Here is a 20,874-nt window from a genome sequence, read left to right on the forward strand (position 1 = left end):
CACTCTTGCAGAAATTAAAATTTTGGGTCAAAGTACAAAATTTGTCAACATTGACGGGCATACCAGTGTCGATTCCTCCTGATGAAGCTTTTGCTCTTTCGATTGAGAAAACAAGAAAAAGACACCAAAACATTATTAGAGATGAGTGCTGAGGAGAAAACTTCATGGTGAATGTGGTTCCCGATGATCTTTTTCAAATCGTGTCATTTCTGTAAGTTTCAAAAGAATACTAATAATTAACTAGTCAATAAATACGATTTTATATTGATTACCAAGAATCTTTTGCTATTAAAACCTTATTTTTCCAAATAATGCTTGGGTTAGTGTTTCCATTTCAAATTATTTTATGGCATATTAGTGTAAGATATCATTTTGCTTACTGGGATTTTTTTTTTTCTTAAATAGGAAAGGAGGATGAAAAAGATTACATAGTTACCAAATTATCAACTATTGTTGTGTCCTGCCAAGAGGGCATTATATATTGCCACTCTATAGTAGTAGTAATAGATAAAGCATGTTTAGCTATAGAGTCTGCAACATTATTAGCATCTCTACGAGCAAAATGACATGATCAGTGTTCAAAATTTCCTAAGAAATAAAGATAATCTTGAACAGACAAGTTTGGCTTGATTGATTTAGGCTATCAAGGGGATCCATTTACTTGGTCGAACAGACAAGTAGGAGATAATTTCATTTTAGAAAGGCTTGATCGAGGTCTTTGCAACCAACTATGGCTAGCTGCTAACCACACTGCAAACATAAACCATCTACCTAGAATCTCGTCAGATCATGCACCGTTGTTTCTGATTCAACAAACAATTCAAAAAAGAACCGAGAAACATCCAGGGTGGAACATATGTGGTTTGACTACACCATTTTTTAGTGATTAGCAACGCCAATTTTAAGTTGCAAAGAGGGTTTGCAACGGAGCCAAACTGTTACGCAACTCTATGTTGCAATATTTCCAAGAGCTGCGCAGTCGTTGCGAATTCCCGGTCGCAACAGCCAGAAACTGTTACAACGTAGTTTTGCAACAGCTCCCAGTTTTTGTTTAATTGAAGTTTTGCAATAGTAATTTCCGTTCCGAATGTTTTTGCAACACCAAAAAATAGCGGTTTAGACTGGTCAAACTCTAGTTTTGACCAGGTCAAAGCCACTATTTTTTTGTTAAATCAGGTTTTAGTTCTTCATTTCCCCTGTCATTTGGAAATCATTCCCCAGCGACAATTTCATGCAGAACTACAATGAAATTCTTCAATTCTTAGGCAAGACATTCAAAGCATATAACCGGAAGTTTCCACGAGACATAACAATACATGGTCATTTCATACATTGAACCATAAACACTAACCATCATTTAACTAAGGCAATTCATGAAATCATATACTAAAGAAGTAAGAAAACATCGCAAAAATCAAAATGAAGGATTATCATTTGGGAGAATCTATGAATTCAGTATCATATCAAGGTAATCTTACAAAATGATTTAAAGAAAAAAGAACTCACATTGTACATCCTCACGAGAAAAATGAAAATTGTATGGTTCTTAGCTCTTTTTGAGATAAGTCTGGAAAGTCTGGGGTTCTTGCAGCTTCGTTGTAGGTTGACAACTTTAACCACGACTATCAATTACTCTAACTTGTAAACTGGGCAGGTTTTAGCATTTCGAGCAACTGTCCTGCAGTAAAAATAAGCTGGTTTGTAAATCTACAACGGCTATAGTGAAAGCTCTATGGCCTTGCAACCAAATTTAATGAGTTCATGTATATGAATTTTTAAAATTAAGAAACAGAAGTCAGATATAAGCTAGCTTAAAGCTAAGCAATAACAATTAGTTCATGGCAGCAATATAATGAGATAAAGATTACCTAGTACAAATTCAGAAATAATTCATGCTCTAAGGTGGTGAATTTTTGCAGCCTTTGTACATCCTGCAGATTCGATACAAAAAGTTGTCAATTTACACATGCATATGGCATCCAAATGTTTAGTGAGATGAAGCAAAGACGTATCTATATTCTATCTTGAAAACATGACAAATTCTACAAAGGAACGGGTTGGCTGCAGCCAATTATGCAATGCAGATCAGTGACCACCATCCTCTGGCATGGGAGGGAGAGCTTCTACTTCTGGTGGTAAGCCATACATCTGTCCTGTGTCAATAAAGGATAGGTGTAACTACATTAGAATGTGGAGATCTAAGAATACATTATCACTAATCTTAGTGAAGCATAAACAGGGATTTCAGACATTATTTATGTAACTAAATATGTTGATCAAAAAAACATTATCCAAGTAAATATTAGAAAAAACTAACCCCAAGAAAAATGATGTACCAAAAAATAATCTTGAAGATAATTTTACTCTATCTTGATGCATAAGTTGCATGGAATAAGAAAAACCTCTTTCATACGGTTTGCTAGACTAATGAAATTGCAAGTTGAATAAGCAAACACCGTGAAGAATGGGGGCTACGTGGAGCATATATGTGCATAACTGAATGATGAAGCAAATGCAGTCTCGTTTTGGTGATAAACATAAGCAAGTTAATCCATAAAGATCATTATTCAAAATAGATAAGGATTCACCACAAACAGTTCACTGATAGCAAGTTTGTCAACGTCATCACTTGCTGAACTGTTTGACCAAAGCGCATCGCCTGCAAAATATAGTACATTAAAAGACATCGATTTAGAACTCATGAAAAGAACATCAAATAAAATTGCGAGTAAGAAGCTAATTAGTTTTGGAAATTACCAGCACAAAAGAATCCACGGTCTTCTTCGCAAAGGCCATCCAACTCATTACCGTCATGAATTGATTTATCAAACCTAACTCCAATCTTTGAAGATTTCTTTTACTCGAATGCAAGAACCACTTTGGCACGACAGCCATAAGATGGACCCCTGATGATGCACAGATACACAAAATACATGAACTCTTGCATCTGACTAATTGACTAATTGAACATCTGTGGCCTTCTCTGCCTTAGATTGTGAATACTTTCCATCAAAACATGCTTGTTCTTGAACACATTACCCTTTACCCTCAGGAATCCTGCCTCCCTGCACTTACAGAGCAACCTACCGAGTATACGCATCCTCTTCATCCAGATACTTGGTAGGAAACCTAGCTTATTTGGTACCCTTCTTCTTACCTGTTCAAAAAGAAACTACCAAATTAACCCATTGCTACCTTTATACAAGACATAATTTGAACCAGTCATTGAATTTAATAAATAAATAAATAAGAAAGCTAACATTTACACCACAACACCAACAACAGAAATAATTTGTTAACTTACCATAACCAGAGTGACGACCTTTGGCCTTAGCTTCATTCCTACGACGAGCACGAGCTCTAGAGTGAATCACTGTTGGCTAACGAATAATGTAATTGTTTTCAAAAGAATTATAAACCAGACATATTTCTAGCTCTATCATTTGGTGAAAAATTTTAAAAGAAAATCAACACTTAAATATACAGAATTGAAAAAATTGAGACATAATATGAAGACATAAACTGGTATATTACCGTAAGTTTCTCTGCGTCGTCGTGCTTTCCTTTCCTTTCATTCTAAGCTGCATAACCCTAGCTTCCAACTGATTTAGACTCAATTCTTGATTACCAACTGCACTCTCTTCACTATGTTTGACTGCTTGACTGCCCCTGATAAAGCCTATCAGTAGAAGTGGATGGAATACATTACACTAAAAACTGAGTAAGAGCACTCTATATGTCAACACAGTACCAACTACAGCTACACATATATGAATATTGACCAAAAATTGAAGTTCAACGAAAATGGCATATAAAGAAATAAGTAACTGCTCAATTAGATAAGCTTGAAATCCAAATATCAACATGGGGCCATGAAGTACTTCTTCCACCAAGCTAAACCATTTTTCACCACTTGCGAAACTGAAATAACATCAATTCATCATAATCATCAGAAGACTTGCCTACAGAATAATTTTCACAAATATTTGCATCTGAATCCAATCTAAGAAATTATACCAACCATACTAATCAACAACAAATTCTCTCAATTCTAAAGTGGAATCAACAGAAGCTGGGTGTTCCTGCAGCTGAACAGCCATCAATCGAAGATGAGATGAAGAACCCTAACTTCATCAATCGGAAAAGAAAAAACGGAAAAGAAAAAAAAGAAACCACAACAATGAACTATACCCAAAGTCCATTAAACTCTACAAATCTAGAACTTATGAGATGACATAACCCTAACTTTAGAACATGAAGGAGATCTGAGATTTGTTAGTTTAAACCCTGATAAGTTTTTTCTCAGAATAAAAATAATTACCCTAATAAATTCGTCGGCTTGATTTGGGATTTGAGATCTCTGAAATCGAAAAATCAAAGAAGATAAAGGGTTTTGATAATCATCATCATCAGTGAGTCTCCAAACAAGAAGAAGAAGTTGAACCTATGAGAAGAGAAATAGAGAGAAAAGAGAATGAAGAAAGAGACTTCCGTCCGAGATTTATGTCCAAGCCCGAGTTAGTTTTAAAGCTGACTGATCCCTGAATGGGCTGAAACCGAGTCAGCCAGAAGTGTGGGTAGCCACACTCACGAGTGGCACGCGTATAACTTCAATCTGTTGCGAATCATAATCAAGCAGTTGCGACTTTTGTAGCGAAGATAAACTAATGCAAATTTGGCAACCGAAATTTGCAACTGAAAATTCGCAACAGGGACTAAACCTTTGAGAAATCTAGTTACTAATCCTTGAATTTGGTGTAGTGTTTCTACACCCAAATTTTGGAAAAACAGTACAATTTTTGTTGGAACCAACTCAGTGAACCGTACCCAGCACAAAACCCAATCTCCAAGCAACAACACACAGCCGTTCAATTGAAGCAATGGGCCAAAGAAATATTCGGTCATCTTCGTACTCTTATCAGAGCTGCTGAATTATCAGTCCTGCAAGCCCAACACCAATGCACCATTGCCTCCATCGACTCCATGTCGGAATGGCTAAAAAAAGAAAGAGATGCTCGAAACACTCATTTGGCTCTATCTTATTTTCAGGAGGTGCACTGGAAACAACGATCTCGATCTTATGGTTACATAAAGGAGATCTAAACATAACCTATTTCCACACCCAAGCTTCGATTCACCGGTGTTATAACCATATCCACCAACTCATTTCAAGCCAAGGTAATTGGACACAATCTTCTCAACAAGTTTGTGATCTCCTAATTGGTTTTTTATATAACCAATACAAGGTTGCACCAACAACCATCGACTATTCTTTGTTTGAAGACATCCATCCAAGACTTTCAACAAACCAATGCACTGCTCTATCAGCTCCAGTAAGCTTTGTGGAATTTGAACATGCACTGCAAGGAATTGGATCGGCTCCATCTCCCGGCCCGGATGGGTACACCGGAAAATTCTTCAAAGAACTTCATCATATCACTGGATCGAACCTTTGGACCATGGTGGAACATTTCTTCAAACACAATCACATCTAATACCCAATCAATCATACCCACATCACTCTCATCCCAAAAAACCAAAACCCCAAACAACCTTCTGAATTTCGACCAATTGGATTATGTAATGTGACATATAAAGTGATAGCAAAAATATTGGTGAAAAGACTGAGACCTATCCTACAATTCATCGTTAGCCAAGTCCAAAGCGCGTTTGTCCCTAATAGAGCTATTCATGATAACATATCCATAGCAGCCGAATTATTCCATCATATTAGATCTTCACCACCAACCAAATACCCAAAAATCGTGTTAAAATTGGATATCAAAAAAAGCGTATGAAAGACTCGACTGGGGTTTATCAAAGAGGCATTCACGAAGTTAGGTTTCCCAGCTTTGTTTGTTGATTACATAATGACGTGCATCACTACAGTAACGTCTTCCATCAACATCAATGGCACGACTCAAGGTCACATCAAATCAACGCGAGGAATCCGGTTTGGAGATCCATTATCACCATATATCTTCATTATTTGTGCTAAAATCCTATCCACTCGTCTCGGAAAACTGGAGCTGGAAGGAAGATTGGAAGGACTGAAGATTTCAAAACATGGACCACCTATCTTACACCTGATATATGCCGACGATCTATTAATAACTTTCCAAACCAAACCGGAGACATGTGCTACCCTAAATAGTATTTTGCAAGTGTACTCTACCTCAGCATGACAACATATCAATAAGGAGAAATCCAGTATCATCCATCATCCTAATATGTGGCCTGAAAAGATCCAAGAGCTATCAGATTGCTTCCAAATTGCATCAACAGCAGATCCACCGAAATACTTAGGAGTTACCTTCAAGAAGGGGCGCAACTCAACACATATACACAGGGATCTGCTGGATCGTCTCCAAAGGAAAGCACAAGGATGGATCACAAAATGCGTTAATCAAGCAGGAAGAATGGTTTTGATCAACACCTCTTTAACGCCAACGGCCAACCATATCATGCAAACACATATGTTTCCAGACTATGTTGACAAGAGGATGGACAGAATAACTAGGAATTTTTTCTGGGGACATGACAAACAACAAAGGAAAATGCACCCAATTGGCTAGGACAAGCTCTCAAGAACGAGGAAAGAAGGGGGTATTGGCCCTCGAAAGAGCAGAGAACACAATCAAGCCCTGCTACCTAAAAGAGTATGGCACATGCATACAAACCAACATTCAATATGGAAGAAAATGTGCGATGAAAAATACCTTCACAATGAACCAATATTAGATTCACACCAACCAGAACAAACAACATCAAACATCAGCCCATACTGGAGAAATTTATCTAACATGGTCTATTTTTTGCAGGATAATTGTTACAAAATCATATGAAATGGCAAGAAGACCAAAATCAACAGTAAATGGATCCCCAACTTTTCAACACCCGTAACCACATCTCTACCGCAGGATGCAACTGTTAGTGCACTCACCAATGAGGACACCAACACATGGAACCATCACATCATCTACCAATCATTCAACACCAATACGGCCCAAAATATCATTAATATTCATCTATGAACCAACCCAACCCAAGACAGATATATTTGGCCGTATACAAAAATAGGAGATTACACTGCAAAAACTGGATATATTTCACTTACTAAACCTCATCAATTATCACCCACAAACCCACCAACCACAACACACACATCAACCATCAACACCCCAACCATTCACACCACCAACATCAATACCCCTGTGGATTTTAAGCTCATCTGGGAGCTTAATTGTCCACTAAGAATCAGTCTTTTCATATGGAAAGTTGCACTAGAAGGATTACCAACCTTCAACAAACCCCACCACATCAACCTCACACCCACCAACATATGTCCAGTATGGACCCTCTTCGAATGTAATCGTCACAAGATCTCCTCTTCGAATGTAATCAGGTAGTCGATCTATGGAACCTAATCATCACCCACCTATACAGAAGCCCAAATCCACAAACAAATACACTACCTAATAAACCAAATCACCTTGTAGAACTTCTGGCGAAGAACATCCTAACATCAACAAAAACAATATTCGGATTTGTTGTATGACACTTATGGCTAACAAAAACCTCACTGGTCTACCAGAGGAAAAAACAAACAACGACACAGATTCACAGTATCGTGCAAACAATGGTCAAAGAATTTCAATGGGACAAAAACCATCTGATATCAATCTATCCAGGACAACAACCTCAGGAATCTAACATTAGAAGATACAGAGAAGTAACAATCCAAGTCATCTGACAGGCTCCACAATAACATTGAATTAAGATGAATATGGATGGAGCGGCACGAGGAAATCCGGGACAAGTATGGGGAGGATGCATCGCAAGAACACATACAGGGAAAGTAATTATCGCAATGGCAACACCACTCGGAGTCACAACGGCAATAGCGGCGGAAACATGGGCATTCCTATTAGCAACTAAATTGGCAGTAAGGACTCAATGGACTAGGATATGGTTTGAAGCAGATTCACAAACACTAGTGCAAATGATCACAAGCAGCAGCTCCACCTTCCCGTGGTACTTATCAGGAATTTTTTAGGAAATCAAGCAACTAATAGGGACTATACCGCAGGTTAACATCACACATGCATACCGAGAGGCAAATCAAGCAGCTGATGAACTGGCGAATGAAGCGGTCGACCAACAACAAAAAACCCAACTACATCGACAACAAGAATTTGGGACAACACATGCCCATCTTTTATTTCAAATATTGTAATAGATGATAGGAATGGGGTACCATATAACCGCACTATGCGAATCATATTTTAATCCTTTAACAAATTACTACCACCTTTCAACAAACAAAAAAAAATAAAAAGAAGAAAAAGACTATCACCTTCTAGTTGAATTTTTTAAAGTCCTCTTGCTTCAGCCTATCTGATTGCTGCTAGAGTTATCAACGCCTCAGCTTGTTCAGGTCATATGGTGCTGTTTCTAGAGCACTTCTAGCTCCATTTGTTGTACTTGTATTATTGCTAGATACTAGCCCCAAACCAGTTTTATTAGTGAATCTACAGAAAGCAACATCAAAATTTAGCTTTATCACATCAGGCATAGGTTTTTTCCAGACATTTGGATGAGTTTGATTCACATTATCTACTGTTTAATGTATATTGGGCTATATTCTCTGCCAATCAGACATATGATTTCTCACATTTCTCTCACAATATACCTCAGATTTAAAACACAAAATAACATTTGTATTTCTGTATTTCCCACATAACAAGGAAACAAGTGTAGAACTTCTAATATTATTTGGTCTAACTTGTGTATTATGATCAAACCAAGAAAGGACCCGAGCATACAAATCATTACCTTGAAGCTTATGAAACAAATAATTTTCTGACCTATTAGGGCCTTCTTATCTGCAGTTTCATAATATTTCTTTTTTTAGATTTGTTCATAATTTGTTATCTTGGATACAAGTATATTGGTGACTCGACATGGCCAAAGATTAAGTTTTTCTCTATTAGAATAATAGATCCATGGTTTCCGGATTGCTCACTGCACATTAGGATTTTTGGAGCAACTCACTTCTCTTCCATAGGAGAGTTGCTTTTGCAAGAAGAAATCAAATCAACATGATCGAATTATGATTTGGAAAACAATATGGGACATCGTTATATTTTGGAATTATACTTTTGTTATTTATTATTATTATTTTAGGTATTTTTTATTTACTTATTTATTTTTGATTGGTAAATAATATGGTGCGGGCGAAATTCGAACTCAGGTTATTGGTATCATCAATTTTTGACTTTACCACTGTACTACAGCAATACTGGCGTATTTCTTATTTTTAAAATTCATATATATTCAGAATGGAATTATTTAATTTCCAAATCAAGTTAATTAAGGTTTCATAAGAGAAGACAAGCCTATTGTAATTTATATAAAAATTAAAACTATCCAATGGATAAGGTCTACCCTAATTTCTATACTCCACATTTACGTTCTTCGTCAGAAAAGGATTCCTTCTTTAAGCTCAATATACTAGAATTTGATGTTATCGTTGCAAGTCGCTCTGGTAAGATCTATTGGTTGTTTATATCTTGCTTGTATTTTATGATCTACTCCCTCCGTTTCAATATTTTTGTCCTTTATTCTAATTTCTCGGTTTATAAATTTGTGTCCCGCTTCTACATATAGTCATATTTTTTCAATAAAGTCTGAAATATACAATTATTTTATTTTTATTAGAAATATATTTTTAGTAAGACCCTATTTGAAACCGTTGAAAACATCTATCTAAATAGGTAACAAATATGGTTGATATCTTTATCTTTTTTTATCTTCGTTCCAATTAAGAGAAAAAAAAACTATTTTTAGCTACAATTTAGATTCCTTATAATATTACAATTCGTCACATTTAAGTAATTTTTTTGTAATAACTTTTTTTATAAAAACAAATATGGGTAGTCTAGGAAATCAAAATGGACTAAGATTTGAAACGCCAGGAGTACTTGTTTTTTTTTTTTCCTTTTAAATTATCATGTAAACGTCTCTTATTGAAACAAAATACCATGGTTTGATTAAATGAAAAAAAAAAAGTTTTTGTTTTGATTATGAAATCCTAGTGGTTTGACAAATTAATATTTTTTTTCCAAAATGTGAATAATTCACATTAGGTCATGATGCCAATGACCCGAGTTCAAAATTTATTTTTTAAGAAAATCTTTATCTTTATCCATCCTAATCGATCCTAAAAATACTCCATCTCATCTCTTAAAAATAAAATCCTGATCTCAACTAAGAGATAATTTAAATCTCTCGCCAAGAGATTATAGATATTGGCAACAAATTATCATAATGTATGTTCAAGATTGACCGCATCTGCTCTAGCTAGTTTACAGGTTTTGTCAGCAACTTGATTATTATTACACTACTAAATAAAAGAATACACAGCTCAATAGAAAAACTAATATTCCTAATCTCTTTGATGATATTTCTCTGGTCCCAATGAATGAAAGAGATATTTTCAGTAATATCCCGGATAAACTAATTTAGCATCAGCTTCCACATGAATTTTCATTAGTTTCAAATCTCTAGCCCATAATAGTGGTTTACGCACAACGCTGCATTCAGCTTCCTCGGGTTTTAAGCATCTTTCTAAGAAGGGTCCTCTAATGCTTCCGCATTGACCTTTATGGTCTCGAAAGATCAAACCAGAACCAGGGTGATTAGTAACATGATAGAAAGATGCAACAATATTAATCTTAACAAAACCTACCCATGCACTCAGAAGCAGATAATTAAATGGAGAACTAAATATTTATATTAAGTGTGATAGGTTTTGTTACAAAAAATCTTGCTTTGAGTGTCCCAGAATGAGTACCAAATAGTTATATTGGGCATTCGTGGTTCTAACTCCAAGAACATGAATGAAAGTTGAAGTAATTTTTGGCTTAGTATATTTGCTGAAGTAAATGGAAGACTTCTCGAATTTGATTACTTGACCAAACTAAGAGACAAAATCCTGAAAAGCAGTTAGAGGCCGTTAACTGAAGAGAGGGTTTCTTGAGTAGTAGTTAAGCAATCATCTAGAAATTGTAGATGATTAATAGCTGGATAATTATCTTTAAGCACATTGTCTCATTAGATAGAAAAGCATTAGAAGTAAACTCTCACAGCAAGGGATGAAAAATCATTTTCCCCAAACGGTTGTGAAAACACTCATAAGTGCCAAGTCTCTACATGTTCAGACAATCAGAAAACTGGAAAGAAATTAAAACATCTAAGTGCTGCAAATCCTTTAACACACAGATATCTGCTACAGTTGTGCCAAAGAAACCTTAAAATTCCAAAAGACAGCTGCTCTACTTAGTGGCTATTTGCACCAGATGCTTGCTGTTGTGTTTGTAGGTTAGCCCTTGCCAAAGCATGTTGTTCTAGATTAGCCTTCCCAAAGTATGCTCTTCAGACAAAACAAAGATACACAAATTAAGAAAAGTGAAAACAGAGAAATGGTTACTACATAAGGGATGGGCCAAAATCCAGTCGAACGGTTTCTTACTCTATTCATTTGCTAGTGCTTTCTGCGTGCTTGTATGATCATATGGATTTCCATTTCTGTAGTATGCTAATCGAATGGTTACTACATAAGGGATGGGCCAAAATACAGTCGGTTTTAGGACTAACATATATAGCCAGGTAGCAAATATTATTCATCCAGATTTACCAATTAGTTGATGACAAAGAATTAAAATTCTGCAAGTCCAACTTACTACTAGTCAGATCTTACATCGTGTAATTTGAGTGTTCTCACTTGGTTTCCGTAACTTCTGGTAAAAGTCTAGTTTATGAATTCAGGTATCTTGAATTCTAGAAATTTAAAGCTGAACTTCTACTTTCAATCTGTTTTAGTATTTAAACTTATCATATATTTATATGTCAAGGAATCTGCTCTATGGGTTTTTCTTTTGTTTTTTTTGAGTATGCATGTTTGATCACTGCAAGATTTCACTGGCAATGGGTGTAAAAAAAATTTCCTCTGGTTAAGCAATTTGGGTATAAAGAAACGAGTTCTAGAAAAAATTGCCTATCAGGTGATACAGAAACAAGTCACACAACATACACCTCAAAAAATAAGTACTGGTGTTGGTGTTTGTTACACCACTAGTGATTATTTCAAGTTTGGCAGCCAATCTTGGTCAAGTGGAAAGACAATCTAATATGTTTCGAGAGACCTGTTGGATTATCTACCATGTTAATCCAACAAGTCTTACAATTTAGTTAAAAAAAAACCCTTTCTTTTATGTCTCGAGAGACTAAATAGTACTAGGATTGCACATACTCCGGTACGGCCCGGTTCTTATATGGAACCGGTCCCTGTACCTGGTGTTGACCGGTACTGAAATTTGAGGACCGGTACCTGTACTTGTACTCGGTGTTGTACCGGTACTCCGGTACCGGTTCGGTACAAGTCTGGTGCCGGGTTTTTTTACCTGTAATATCAACACCATATCTATATGAATCTGAGAATTCATTATCATAATTTTATTCATTGATATACTCATTTACAACAAAAACCACATCAATCAGATAATACAATACAACAATTTCAAATCTGCAAACAGATAATAAATTCATTGGTTTTCTCTTCACTTTGATTTCTCAATCTCAGATCTCCATCTCTTCTTCACATCTTCAATGGCAGTATCAACATCAACATGTATTAAACTCAACATCAACCAAAACCCAATATTCATTTCCATCTTTCACTTCTTTTCGATTGCAACAAAATCAGATTCAAACCAATTTCTTCTCACATACCATCAAAATCAACAACCCATTCAAATTCTTGTCTTGATTATTAGCAGCAACCATCTTAATTTCTTAATTAGTGGTAATGTTCAACCCACTGAACCTGAAATCAATAAGAATAAGAGGTGATTGAAGAAGCTACAGATTCAGAAATTCCAATATCTTTTGCAGAAGATGAGAATCATGGTAATGCTCCATTAACTCCTGAGATTTCAAATCGAATCATGGATGTAATGCGTGGGACTGAATTGAACCAGGGTTTGTAACTGATTATCGAATTAATGACTGCAAATATGACTAAAATATATATCAATTAGATTGGAATTGTTTCATCTGTTAATTGATTATAAACAGATGTACCCCATTGTTAACTGATTCAAATGAAACCACTAAATCAAAAGAAGCCCTAAATTTCTTAGATCTAAGAAAACATCAAACCCCTATTGTTGGTGTTATAGATTAAAGTTGGTGGTGGTGGTTCACTGAACCAAAGAAAAAGAAAGTGAAGAAGAAAAATGATGAGTCGATAGATAAGTATCACTCAAAGACCTAGGGTGGACGACCAGGATTAAAAACTAATCAAAAATCTAACGGCTGATAATGACCGAGACATATGGTCCGGTTCCTACCGGTTCTTCCCCTAGTACCAGTGTTTATACCGGTGTACTCCGGTTCTTCAGTTTCATTCTCGGTCCCTGTAGCGGCTGCACCGGTTCCGTTCCGGTTTTTCCGGTACATGTACTCTTGACCAGTTCTTGTGCAGCCCTAAATAGTACTGTTTTGCTTGTATGGTTGCATTCTCTTATAACAAGTGTCTAAACTATGTTTATTTGCAGTATGGACAACATCAAATATCCGAAAACAATTATGATAGAACGATTTTTTGGGGACCATGGTTTTATTTTGGGTAAAGACACTAAAAGTAATTCTAGGTCACCCCATATCTGGTTATTTATTTAATACCTAATCTACCCTCTTAATTAATTTTAGGTTATGATTAGTGAAATGATTTAGTTAAAAATAATTAGTGAGATTAAATTAAAATATGGGTTTATTATTAGTTGAGTAGAATCATTGTGAGAGTAGAGTTAGAGAAGATGAAGGAGAAAAACATGGAAAATAAAAAAAAAATCCAATTCACCCCCCTTTGAGTATTCAATTGATGAAAACTCATCTGATTCTTCATCTCCATCCTCTCCTAGAATATTTGTTAATCTTCAAAATGATCCGGATTTGGCTTATTTCTTAGATGGTGATTGTATTCTTCCCCAAAATGAAACTCAAGATGAAAATGATGGATTTTATCAACCACAACCGGAGGAACAGTATTTGGGTGAACAGGTGTGCTCTAAACTTATATAATGTATGTTGAATTGGTAAAAACTTCCCCAAAAATGTAAAATTTTGAACTGGATTTTGCACAGTTCGGTTACATTATATGAAGAACATGTAACCGAACTGTTCTGAAGGTGTAGTTCGGTTGCCTTGTGAGATGAATAAGGAACCGAACTCATTTGAAGATGTAGTTCGGTTACTTTATCCAAACATGCAGGTTACCGAACTCCATATTAATGGAAGTTCTGAGATGCAGTGTTATATTCGGTTGGTTCGAAACTAACCGAACTTTACGTAAAAATAAAGTTTAACTAAGTGTATACAATTCGGTTGGTTCGCAAACTGCATGTACCAACTATCTAACCGAACTATGTTTAATAAGTTCGGTTGTTTCGCAAACTTGAACCTAACAGCATAACCAATCGAACTTAACAAACAAAAAAAATCTGAAGTTCCAATGTCTAGTTCGGTTATCTGCATAAAATACAAAGTAACCGAACTCTGTTCCTTTTATTAGTTCGATTGTTGCGATAAAATTCACATGTTACCGAACTCTGTTCCTTTTATTTGTTCGGTTTCTTTGCAACTTGCTTAACCAACCGAACAATAAGTTCTGTTTTCCCGATAAAATTATTATGTGACCGAACTTATTTGTGATTGCATTGATGTTGTTACATTTCTTGTAGATGGAATCCCAACCTATACCAATGCATGATCAACCTTCTCCGATTGGTATGTTGTTCGAAGATACATCTCATCACTATGTGAATGAGTTGGTATTTGACTTACCTATTGATGCGAAGAATTGGGCTAGAGAACATGCCAAGAGAGTCAATTGCGTCCTGGTTTTGAATGGAAAAGAAAGAAACACTCGTTTTGAAATGGTTTGTGAGAGAAGTGGAGATCCCGATGTTAGTCACAAGAGGAAGGGCTATGAGTATAAAGGAAAGACGACGAGGAAGAACACAACGTGCTCAAAGAAAATCAAATGTCCGTTCAATCTAGTATTTAACAAGAGCAAATTAACGACGAAATGGTTTCTAGCTATGGATAAGGTGGTAGGTCGTCATAACCATCCTCGTCCGGATGATCTTGAAGGGCATGCAATGGCCGCAAGTCTCACTCCTCGGGAAATGGAAAAAATAGCCGAGTATAGGAAATCGTGTATTCCACCTTCCACAATGCTTCGCTTATTAAAGCAAGAAAACCCGGGTAACGTATCATCTTTGTACACCATTTACAATGCAATTGAGACGATTAAAAGGAATGAGTGGAAGGACAGAAAAGTAATGCAACAATTATTTTCTTTGGCTCAAAAGAAAGGCTACGCGGTTCAAAAGAAGGTAGGTCCGGAAGAAGAAATAACTCATCTCTTCATTGCCCATCCGAAGAGTGTTCAATTGGCTCAATCATTCCATGAAGTTCTTATAATGAATTGCACTTACAAGACAAACAAATACGAGATGCCATTGTTGAACATTGTTGGTCGTACGTCGACGAAGTCACCGTTTACCGTTGCTTTTTGTTTTTTAAAGGACGAGCAAGAACCAAGTTACACTTGGGCGCTACAACAATTTAAGGCGATCTACCGAGATGATGAGATCCCCGGGGTTGTCGTGACGGACGATGACGTAGCATTGATGAACGCAATAGAGAAAGTCTTCCCATTAGCACATAATATGCTTTGTACATTTCATATATGGTGCACTGTGATGAATAGGTGCAAGCCTCAACTTTTTCCACCTAAGAGGAAAGGATTGGAAGAGATTAGTAAGCTACCGGAAGATGAACAAGCGGATGAAAAATAGGAATTAGATAAACAATACGCCATAAATCACGCTAAATGGGTTGCCTTCTCCGGGGAATGGGAGGCATTGACTTGGTCTCTCACCGAAGAAGAGTATTATCTAAATCTTGCCGAATTTAGAGAACATTGGTCTAGCCCCGAATATCCGGAGGATATAATAACGTATGTGGTGGAGCAATGGTTGGAACCGCACAAAGAGCGCTTCGTTTATGCTTTTACCAACAACTATAAATACTTTGGGAGTCAAGCGACAAGTTTGGTAGAATCGGCTCACCACCGGTTGAAGAAAAATCTCTTTGGATGTGTCGATAATTTTGTGGTTGTGTTTAACGCAATGGAGAGTTACTTCAAACGCGATATTGAGAGAATTAAAGAGAAGTTCCAAAAAAGCCGCATCATGAAGTACACAAAGATTGTAGACAAAGGTGGTAACATCAAGAAAATGGCGGACCTTCGGTTGTTTAAGGGACTCCACTATAATGTTTCACATGCTTGCATCAAGAGGTTAATGGTTGAGGTGAATTTGATTGACATATGGGGAACCAAGCCGGACGAGGTGTGTGTTTGCAACATGATGAAGTCTATGGGACTCCCTCGTCGTCATATGATAACTAAGTATGAACATGGCATAATCCCTTTAAGCGATATTGATCCACATTGACAACAATTAAGTTTTGTCCCTCCTCCAAAGGGCGATGTTGGTGAAGAGTTTGGTGACAATGAAATGGGAAGAGAGGTTATCGAAATGTACCGGAACATGAACAAACTCGAAAGGCAAATCTTTTGGGATCACATGCGGCCAATCGTTTTTCCGCATACTTCGGAGAATGTGCAAGAACCGGTTAAAGGCAAGGGAAAAGGTAGGACAAAAACCAAAGAAACAAAAAAACAAGTTAGAGAATATGCAAAGGTGTTGGCCAAAAGTAAAAGTGAAATTACTCCTTTTACTAGAGATCCTTTGGGGCATGAGTATACCGCGGCGAAGTACCAAGAAGATCCTAAGAAAAGGGGAAGGAAAATTATTGAAAAAGGCGAGTCAAGTGAACGGGATATGAAGAAAAAAGGACCGAAGTTACACTCTCAACCTACTCCGTCAGAACCGAGCCAACCAAGTCAACGAGACGTGAATCTAAAGGCTCCAATTGATACACCACTTCTTGATGATAAAAGGTACTTGGAAGAGCTACCTCCTTACATTAGAGATTACGTCATATCCTCCCATGACGTCCCTTCGGATGGTAATTGCGGTTTCCATGTAGTCGTACAACAAATAGGGCCTTTCACTCAAGGTGTTAAGCTATATGATGATAATCAAATCACTTATGTCCATTGAAGGATGTTGATGAAGCTAAAGGAGAAACCATAATTTTACAAGACAATGTTGTCAGACGGTGATGCTAGTCTCAATATTCAATTTGTTAGGTTTCAAATGCGTCTCCACCTGGCCCATCCAATCACAAGTGATCATTGGATGGCCATGGCGATATGCGGGCACTTAATCGCCGACGCATTCAATTGCGTGGTTCACTACTCAAAAGGTGCTAGTTTCACATATACTCCCAAAACAACCATATGTGTCGAGAAACTTAGACGTAGGAGAGTGGGTTTGTTGGAAATTATATGAGTTTGTTGGAAAATACCTGCGAATCGGTCCCATGGCAGAATCAGGCTTCTTACGTCTATTATATTGGATTATGGATTCACTTGGCTCTCCCACTTCTTTATGAATCTCAAAATTCCTTGGATGATTTGCTAGATGTCCTAATGGGGGACCTGTTCCTGGGAGTCTATTGGTTTTCTTTCGAAGAACCAATCTTATAGTCGATTGATTAATCGATGATGAAAATTTTATGAATCGACGATTAATCGATGAAGACGATGTTGAAACGGGGGAAGAGGAAAGAAGAAGAGGAGAACAGTTCCTCAAAACTGTTTTTTTTTTTGTTGTGCGGCTAAGTTAGATTAGGATTATATTTAGATTTTTCTTTTTGATTAAGTTAGATGTAGTTATTAGGTTAGGGTTAATTTAATTAGGATAAGGACCAAATTAGTAATCTCGTCTGATTTTAGAACATCATTAACATTGTAGGATAGGTGGCCTAATAGGACCATGATCCCCCAAAAAAATCATGGTCCCCAAAAAAATCGTTCTTATGATAGACCAAAATAGGGAACCCAAATATGGACCAACAAATCTAGTGGTCCATGATGGACAACCCCTCCCTCTAAGGCTTGGATTCACGCCCACCTCATCTGTCCGCATATGGGCTCCCACCACTGGTGTTCTAATCGGGATATCAAATGCGGCCCGATGAAATCCAACAAATTCAGCTAGACTAAATGCAGGCCAATAAAATCCAACCATTCATGGCTCCCTTTAAGGTCTCTTCCACCTTAACGGCACATCTCTACTAATCCAGTGATGGAAGGGCATCCCCTACATTTAGACTAGATCCCAGGAATCGTCTACACTTGGATTAGGTCTCAGGATTACCCCTTAGTAGTTTGATCGGGATAGAAGTTACTAAAAAAGAGCATCCTTGGACCCCAAAGGTCATTTGATCGGTGTGCCAAAGGTAACTTGATCAATATGCCAAAGGTTGCAGATCAAAGTAGATTTGCTTAAAGTCCAAAGTAACTACTACATAGTAGTAATACATAATATTCTATATCCAGATGATAAGAGGCAAGAAGTGACATAAAAGTGAAATTGTGGGAATTAAATTGAGAAGAAAGAAAGCAGCACATATACAACAAGTAAAGAAGAAATTTGAAAATGCTAGTTTGCTTCTTTAAGCAGTACTCCTATTGCTAGGCCTAAAAAGAAAGAATTAGAGTATGGACTTTGACTATGCCTTTCTTTGCTAACAAAACCCTCTTTATTAAATTAAGTTATAAAGCAAAAAACAAAAGCTAGTTCAGTAGAAGATTATAATGCAATAATACGGAAAAAGCAGTTTAATAGCGGAATCCATGAACTTGCCTGCTGCCATTTCCAAGCGTTGCTTTAATTCACACTTTGCTACATGCCTCTCAATAATGTGGCTTCCTTTCGGAATCTTATACATGAGAATGGTGAACCCGTTGGAAATTGCACTGTGTATCTTAACTGAACAACCATGAACCAGTATCTTTGAGAAACATTTTCGGCTTTAATAAGACATAAGCCTGGAATAAAGCTAATGACACGGAAATTAGAAGATCAACATTATCTGTACCATTATTATGAAAGAAAACAAATAATCCAAAAGTTAAAGCTACATTACTAGTAGTAGTAGAGAGAAACTGTACGGAATGTTGACCGGTTATTAGCGGTTAAAAGTTATTGATGTTCCCGTTACGTACTAATCTTATCTGACCAACTCTGATCGGTGAAAACTTGGAAAGACAACTCCTTGTAAGAAAATCAGGCGCTTTAAGAAACTTTGACGATATTCAAAATCTTGAAAATATTCCTTCTTTAGTTATTTTTTTTTACTGTGTCAGACAGATACCGTTGTTTGTGTTTTGCCAAATATTGACACCGTTTGATCTCTATGAAGATATCATACGAAACTCTTGCCGATGAAATGAACAAAAAAATCCAAAAAAAAAAAAAATCAAAATCTGTGTATGGCAAGATTTCGTTTAGACAAAAACTTTAAAGAGTGACGAAATCTCTACCGAGCGATCAAGGCTCTACCGCTATATTAGGTTTCCACAACCAGTAGAAAAATGATATATATTTTGATTTACCGTAGCAACTGTTCTAAACTTCCTAAGCATATTTGGGTAATGAGTTAAATTTTGAGATCACTTGAATAAATTTTGGTAGTTATGTGTTATTATGCAGATTTTCCGGAGTTGTTCGAGATCCCGGTGAATAATTTTACCAGCATTGTAAAAAGGTAACATAAATTAATACAATAATGTGAAGTAGTACAACCATCAGTGAGAATGGTAAGAAGCACTAACATACGATAACCACCAAAAGAAAATGCATTACCCAAAATGTGGCAACAATGTTGAAACAGGGCACAGTTAAAATGAGATACACTCATACGATACAGTACATACCACGACATAGTTATATAAATAGACACCATAATCTTGACGGTACAACTGTATCTCACCTTTTAAAAACACTAGAAACACACGGGGACCGACTTATTCATCGACTAAAAAAAGAGAACCATAGCCGTTAGGATGAAGCTGTGTAGGTCAACTTTTATAAGATCGTTTTTGTGATGCATATTTAGGATTGTAGGACACAACAAGAAGTAAAGATCTGTACAACATTCATATTTAAATAGTTAGTACTTCCGGTCTCTGGTCTCTTTATTGACTATGCTCCATAATCTACTACAATCTTTAGCTCTGTGGTAATATGTGTCGTCACTTTTTGACTGTGCCCCATACCGGTACTAGTTATACGGAACGAGAAACACCATCTTTTTTTTTTGGATTTGATTCGCGAGTTGAATCTACTTCTGCATCTGATTCGGGCCAAATCAGATGCTGGATCGTTTGTGTTTTCAATTTTTTGATATCCGACTCAACTCATATATTTGACTTAGAATTATCTGGGTCAAGTTCAATTTGGATCTTATTCGTCTAGCACATATCTCACTGGAATTTGAAAAATTAGAAATATCTGGGTCAAGTTCGATTTTGATCTTACTCGCTTAGCACATATCTGTCTAGAATCAGAAAAACTCGGTGATTCATTATCCGACTAGAGTAGTATTTTAAAAACTTGAGTTAGATATAAAAAATTAAGTTCATTCAGATGTAAATTTGAATGAGTCAGATCAACGAGTCAGTTGGGTTGGGTAAGTAACAAAAAAACAAAAAGAAAAAATCAAAATCGGTTTCGTTATTTGTTTGTTTCAAAAACCGTTTTATTGGGTTTATAAATAATAGATGTTTTTTGTTTTTAATTCCGTTTTCAATTCTGTAAAATCCGGAGC

At 36.5% G+C, this 20,874-nt stretch overlaps 1 protein-coding gene across 3 annotated transcripts; it reads right to left on the bottom strand.

Moving 5' to 3' along the window:
• Positions 1 to 1,412: 1,412 nt before the first annotated feature.
• Positions 1,413 to 4,460, bottom strand: LOC113315026. Of its 3 annotated transcripts, none has more exons than XM_026563336.1 (9): positions 4,322 to 4,460; positions 4,022 to 4,088; positions 3,535 to 3,921; positions 3,305 to 3,380; positions 3,040 to 3,157; positions 2,758 to 2,906; positions 2,589 to 2,659; positions 1,869 to 2,153; positions 1,413 to 1,673 (listed from the first exon to the last, which is right to left on the bottom strand). In XM_026563336.1, the coding sequence occupies exons 4-8, from the start codon at positions 3,338 to 3,340 to the stop codon at positions 2,072 to 2,074; spliced, it is 456 nt and encodes a 151-aa protein (XP_026419121.1). In that variant the 5' UTR covers positions 3,341 to 3,380; positions 3,535 to 3,921; positions 4,022 to 4,088; positions 4,322 to 4,460; the 3' UTR covers positions 1,413 to 1,673; positions 1,869 to 2,071. The 3 variants fall into 3 exon arrangements, 2 of the variants coding, with proteins under 2 accessions (XP_026419121.1, XP_026419120.1); XR_003342681.1 differs by having other exon boundaries at positions 1,443 to 1,678; positions 2,758 to 3,157; positions 3,535 to 3,679; positions 3,829 to 3,921; XM_026563335.1 differs by having other exon boundaries at positions 1,443 to 1,678.
• Between the last annotated feature and the right edge of the window lie 16,414 nt (positions 4,461 to 20,874).

The sequence above is a fragment of the Papaver somniferum genome, chromosome 10 (genome assembly GCF_003573695.1).
Source record: "Papaver somniferum cultivar HN1 chromosome 10, ASM357369v1, whole genome shotgun sequence".
Lineage (NCBI taxonomy): Eukaryota > Viridiplantae > Streptophyta > Magnoliopsida > Ranunculales > Papaveraceae > Papaver > Papaver somniferum.

Bases quoted from the DNA above. Each gene is read 5' to 3' on its own strand.
- LOC113315026 (XM_026563336.1), bottom strand. From the start codon at position 3,340: ATGAAGCTAAGGCCAAAGGTCGTCACTCTGGTTATG. The intron at 2,907-3,039 runs GTAATGTGTTCA...GTGCATCATCAG, and splicing joins AGGATTCCTGAGGGTAAAGG to GGGTCCATCTTATGGCTGTC. The intron at 2,660-2,757 runs GTAATTTCCAAA...TATATTTTGCAG, and splicing joins CCGTGGATTCTTTTGTGCTG to GCGATGCGCTTTGGTCAAAC.